Source organism: Silurus aristotelis (genome assembly GCF_946808225.1).
Source record: "Silurus aristotelis genome assembly, chromosome: 4".
NCBI lineage: Eukaryota > Metazoa > Chordata > Actinopteri > Siluriformes > Siluridae > Silurus > Silurus aristotelis.
The window spans coordinates 21,878,412-21,884,411 of NC_139577.1; the positions used below are offsets into that span (position 1 = coordinate 21,878,412).

The 6,000-nt window shown below is 42.0% G+C and overlaps 1 protein-coding gene across 2 annotated transcripts in view; it reads left to right on the plus strand.

Annotated features, from left to right (window-relative positions):
- Positions 1–6,000, plus strand: part of LOC310724356 (adenosine kinase-like) — a 69,992-nt gene extending 63,992 nt beyond the window's left edge. For both annotated transcript variants that reach the window (XM_083538230.1, XM_083538232.1), the window contains exon 5: positions 5,761–6,000. In XM_083538230.1, the coding sequence (XP_083394356.1) occupies positions 5,761–5,985 (225 nt within the window). In that variant the 3' untranslated portion in view covers positions 5,986–6,000. The remainder of the gene's footprint in view (positions 1–5,760) is intronic.

Genomic DNA, 6,000 nt, shown 5'->3' on the forward strand with positions numbered 1-6,000 from the left:
TAAACTCTGGCCATAAATTGGACGTCGGGTTTCACAGCCACTGCCTCACATATTAACAAGAGTTTGAGAGATGGTCTAGACAGTCTGATTCAGTCCGTGCGTACAGGACGAGAAGTGGTAGCCGTTGTAGATTTGCCAGCATTGTATCGTGACACGAGCAACCCAGCCTTGTTTGTCTTGTGCATAATTTACCAGGCTTTTCCAGTGTTAAACCACAGTGCTCTTTACTGTGTGTTAAATGAGAGAGGTCTGGTGATTTAAAAAAAAAAGCAAGTTTAAAGGCAGATAAACGCTACCTGGCCTTGATGTGGCCTTGTCTAAGAGTTTACACTAGGTGTTTGCGAAGGGGGGTGAGTCTACCAGAGCCTTGGTGCATTGAGCCGATGTCACAGCAGATAGCGCCAGGCACTTTGCTCTGTCTGTGTGTGAAAGGAAGAAGCATAGACACCGGATGGTGTCATTTAGTCCGTGATACTGCTGTTCAGGACAAACCAGTGGCTGTAATCGGACCTCGTCCCCTCCTCCTCTTCTGCCTGTTTGAAATGTGACACTGTGTTCTCACTAGAGGCTGTGAGAGGGGGAAGTGGCATTCTCGGTTAAAGGCCTTGCACTTCCTGCACAGGGGAAAGTGTCTGCACAGTCTCGTCTCTCAGCATGCCTGTGTTTGTGTGTGTCCTCTGCTGGCAGGATTCGATTGCTCCTGACCTCCTGGTGCCACACAGTAGCCTTATGGGGTGAAACACATTCTCATCTTCTTGGTCCCTCTCCCCTTCGCTGCCTACACTCTGAGAAAATTAGATGGTGTTAATGGATAGGATTACAGTGAAGCGTGGCAGTGTGTTATTTAGTTCCCTCTGCCACAGATGAAATGGGAAGGTGTGTGACGAGAAGAGTGCAGGTTGGGGCAGGGTGATGAAGACGTTAACGATGCCTCACGTACGATTCCTCTAGGGGACGGTGGCAAAGAGTGCAGTTTTTGGATAGATCCCAGGGAAGAGATGGGAGAAGGTCAAAGGCAGGCATTAGGGGGCAGAAAAGGCAAAGTGTGAACAACGGATATTCAGTGTAGACGACGCTAGAGTGTAAAAAAAAGATGCAGATAAGAGAGATTGAGCAGATGTTTTACTCTGTAGGGCTGGCTGAAAACTGAAAGTAGTCCAAAGCTTGATATCTTGTTGGGATCTGAGACTTGAGCCCTACAGTGATGAGTGATTTAATGCAATCAGGCAGTGCTCATCATTGCCCCCCACCCAAGCTTGCCTCCCCCAATGACAGTTCTCTCTATTTCCCTCTCCATGGCTCCCTTCCTTCCGAGCTTTGGTGCCAGGCTGGCAGCTTCTGATGGGCAGACGGCGAGTTGTCTTCATTATAATGCCTTTATTTATTCATGTGTCTGTGGCCAGTGACAGCCGAATCTACGCTAGTCTGTACTTTCTTCCTGCGTCCTCAGAGATGAGTCACATTCATCACCCACACTCTCTGTCTTTCTCCCACTCGCTGTCTGTATTGTCCTCTAGTCAAGTGCTACTTTTGCTCAGCATCAAAAAAAAAATGTTCGGAAAAAAACAGAAGACTCATCAGTCAAATCTGGTGGTTTGTGTCAGCCGAGTGAGACCAGAGTGAAAAACATCAGTTTTCTGTGATGAAATTGTACTCGTACTGCTAATACGGGGCTTAGCTCATATAGACGGAAGAGTGCCAGATTGCTCACGGCCACTTTCATGCGGCAGCCACTGGCCTGCTACTTTTGCTCTATAAATAGCAGGCTGCAGTTTTGCGAGGTTGATAAGCCTGTAATTGGAGATTTTGCAATCAGGTTGCAGAGAGGCTTTTAATACTAAATCATGACCCAAGAGCTTTTCAGGTTAAAGAACGTCCACGATCACAAAGCTAAATGCAATTTCATTGTAATGGTGTGAACAGCAAATTACTCTAATCTCACCATTACTCACCAGACTGCTGAGGCACTCTTATCATGTACTGTGTTCCAACCATCTTATTTGTAGCACTTGAAGCATGTATGTGAGGTGATTTTTCTTTTTCTTTTTGTTGTTTTTGAGATTGTGATTATAGGATTATGATTCATGATTTTATCCTGAGGCAAAACAATGCCCCCCCCCCCTTTTTTTTTTTTTGCAGTGTTTGTGAACTAGATTTTTTTTTTTTGCACCAATGACATTGAGGATTGTTCAACTTGCTGATCACTAAATGGTGTGTAATCAGGTAGTTCAACAAAGGTAGTTCTTTTGTGCCTGGGTCCTACTGTCTCACTGTCCATTGCAGCAGCATTGTAGCAGATTAAAACTAGGTGCTTTATAGGTAATCGAGATCTGCTCATTTCTGATCCCGTGTCCATTTCCTGTTCACAACAACTGTTAGGTATTTAGGAAGGTGCTGAGTGGGGACATTGATTCCTACACAATGCTAATCTTCGGTTAAGTATTCTAACAATAATACAATTTTAATACTTGAATAAAGCCATTAAGCTGTAGATGCGACAAAATACGGGTTTGCACATTTATTTTTTACTTTTTAATACTAAACATAGTAGTTTGGGTGGAAAAATTGGAGCTTCTGCTGTACAGTAAAGCGAAGTACACAAAATCTCGAACGCTTGAAAATGTCAGCGCACTTCTGAACTGAGTGTCCGTAAGTAGATTGGTTACATGAAACATCCCCTAGGTGTGAATGCACCTCGTGACAGGATGAATTCCTGCCTCACACCCAGTGTTCCTGGGATTGGCTCCGGGTTCCACTGCAATCCTGATCAGAATAAAGAACTCACTAAAAAAGAATGAATAAATATAAATTGTTTTTTTTGCCTAATTATCTTCCGATTCTTCGTTTCTCAAATAAACTGCTTGATGCTTTCTGTCTACTCGTGCCAACATGGCATAATTGGGCATGTATGAGTATTCAAGTAATTTAATTAAAAGTAAGCAGTATCTCATTACCCAAGTTATGTACTGCCAAAAACTGCTTAACAAGATGCCACCCACAGAACTTTGGTGTGTCGAGATTTCAAGAAATGTTTTGCACCAAACCCCCTCTTCCACTCCCTTTCTGAAAGAAACACTCCAGTAGTTTCTCACCTCTCAAGCAAATTGTGTGGCACTGTATGTTTTCTCTGTCTCTCTACATGCAGCTGCATCTCGGCTAGCTAACTGCTCTGTGCTCATGGCCACGGGGAGCAACACAGCAGGAGCTGCCCGCTGCCTAATTTCCACTCTTCATGCCCCTGCGTAATGAAGCACCCCTCACACACGTTTGCTGCTGCTTCTGGGTAATTGGGATGAGACGGAGTGTATGTGTGCCCTCACCCAGTGTGGCTCGACCTCCTGGCGACCCTTCACAATTCTTTTTTTTTTGTCTTAATGGAAGTATCATCTTTTATTTAGATCTCCATTTGAAAGTAATTGTCAGCAGGGGGGGTTTATTAAAGGAGATGAAGATGAATAGACTGGCGGCTGTGCTGTAGATGACCTCATTAGATTGAATGAACTGTATGTGTAGTCTCAGGTTTTTTTGGACTGATTGATTTAAATCAGAAACTATGATTTATATATCTGAGAGTCTCGTCAGTATTTTTCAAGACTATGATCTATGTGTTGAACGTGTGATCGGTCTGGGTTCAGTTAGTGGGACTAAAGTAAACGGAGAGCATGAAGGATTACTGCCGCATCAATTGTAGTGGGCTGTGCAATTGTTGCTTTTGTCTGTGAATTCTTCAACGCAGAGGTCTTGAACCGTTGGAGCGCAATCTGGAGGTGCATCCCGAAAAGTTTTCGAATGAAAAATACTGTAACATAACTGTAGCTTGTTCAAAGAAAAGACAAAAAAAAAAAAAAAAAAAAAAAGAACAAGGAGTGTGCATTTATGTTCTGTACAGGCTTCACATCTGTTCGTTGCGCCAGTCAGGAGTGGCAACATAAAGTGACAAATTAACTTGATACGTCTTATTTATAGATCTGAACTTAGCACTAATACAGTAGTTATGCACTAAAAGGTCGCCGTTTTCACCATGCTGTCATTTTAATTGCTCACCCAGACCTTTGTAAACAAGAAATTGTTTGTGTAGCCAGGCTTTCCCAGATCCCTAATCAAATATGATTTGCCACAAGCACAACCAGACACAGTACAGTAACATTAAGTAGCATGCTTTTAGTAATTGGTCTGTTACATGAAATGGAATAGAATAAAAAATACATTCAAAACAAATGCATTAAAAAAAAGAAAGATATTAATAGAATTTACATTGCATTCTGCTTCTTAAAGGCTTTTAAGATTCAACAGCTTTTAAGTAAATGAGTCCTGTGGTCTAGAAGTGTTTGGTAGCTGCACTTGCAATGACAGCAGTGAACAATTGAGGTGACCTTGGGGCATGAGAACTACTGCAGGGATGTTCGTTATGTGTCAAGCCTAGCTGCAAGTTTCTTTTAGAAATTAAAAAATTGACCGCAGGCGGTTGCACATATGCCGGATTGTGCGTCAGTGCGACATCTTTGCCTTATTGCTTTTCTCGCCTTGTTTTCTGCCTTCATAAAAAAGCAAAGGTTTGACCTATTGCTTGCTACATTATGCAGCATGTTTTATAGCCTGCAAATCTGGTTGTTTTTTTGTTGTAATTTTTGTGCACAGTCTAAACTCTGTTTTGGTGATTAGAGACGTCGGTTTCTCGTACTGAATACGGTTATCTAGTGTGAATGATGAATTTCTCATGTGTGCAGGTCATCGGTGCCAGCGGGGAGTGTCTCATTCACAAGGGGCCCCATCAACAACCATCGCAAGGTTGCAGTTAAACAAGCAAGCGTAGCATTGTGTACAGCAATAAATCATCTGCACGTAAAGCCCAGAGCACTGAAACTGTAGAAAATCTGGTATGCTATCTAGCTATCTCTCTCAATCTATGTTTGTGTATGTGTGTATATACAGTATATATATAATATAGCTAGATAGCATACCAGATTATTATTAATAAATATATATATATATATATATATATATATATATATATATATATATATATATATATATATATATATATATAAACTAAGCAAAACAGCAGTCACAGTACGGGTCTGTTTAGGCAGTTTTACACTATAGTTTTGCACACAGTCTTGTGCTTCTGGCTCCTACAAAGCTGTCAACTCCTTAAATTTTCCTTTGTGTACCTGCTCCCTGTCAGTCATAATATCTTTTTTTGAAGCAGCCCTGTCTTTTATTCCTTACTTTTCTTCCTTTCCTTTTTCATTTTTCAAAGCACATGCCCACTCATACAGCCTTTCCTCGAAGAACACCTGTCATTTCAATAAACAAGCTTGTTTCCAAAGATGGCATGCGCCTTAAATACACCAGGTCTCTTGGGATAAAATCAAAATTACTAAGATAGCAATGACTCATTCCATCACGTTCTGTCCTAAGGAGCTTTTAAAAAGCAGCTCTGTCTTTTTTTCCAGGCTTTTCTCCTTCTCTCAGGCTACAATTATTTCCTGTTTGTGTGTTGCTTATTCACCCTCTTGTACGTATAGTGCCATTGATTTTCCAGGAATTGTCCCCCCCCCCCCCTCTGTATAGAAAAGTTTCCAGATGAGTGAAGCACTATTTCTAGCCCAAACATCATTCCAGCTTTGCCTCAGCAAACTCTTTTCCTATTTAGAAATGCAAGAGAATTTGAACATCTGGGTTTACATTGCTCAATATTTACAATACCGTCTGTTTTTATTGTCCCGTTTTGTGTGTGTCCATTTTCTTTCTGTTTAGTGGATGATCCAGGAACCGCATAAAGTGGCCACCTTCTTCGGGTGCATCGGCGAAGATGAGTTTGGACAGATTCTGAAGCAGAAGGCAGAAGAGTGCCATGTGGACGCACATTACTACGAGCAGAGCGAGGAACCGACAGGGACCTGCGCCGCCTGCATCACAGGAGACAACAGGTCAGTTACCCTTTTTCCTCAGGAGAAAGCCTTTATCACTTCCTCGGGATAGCACATTCTTGTGTAC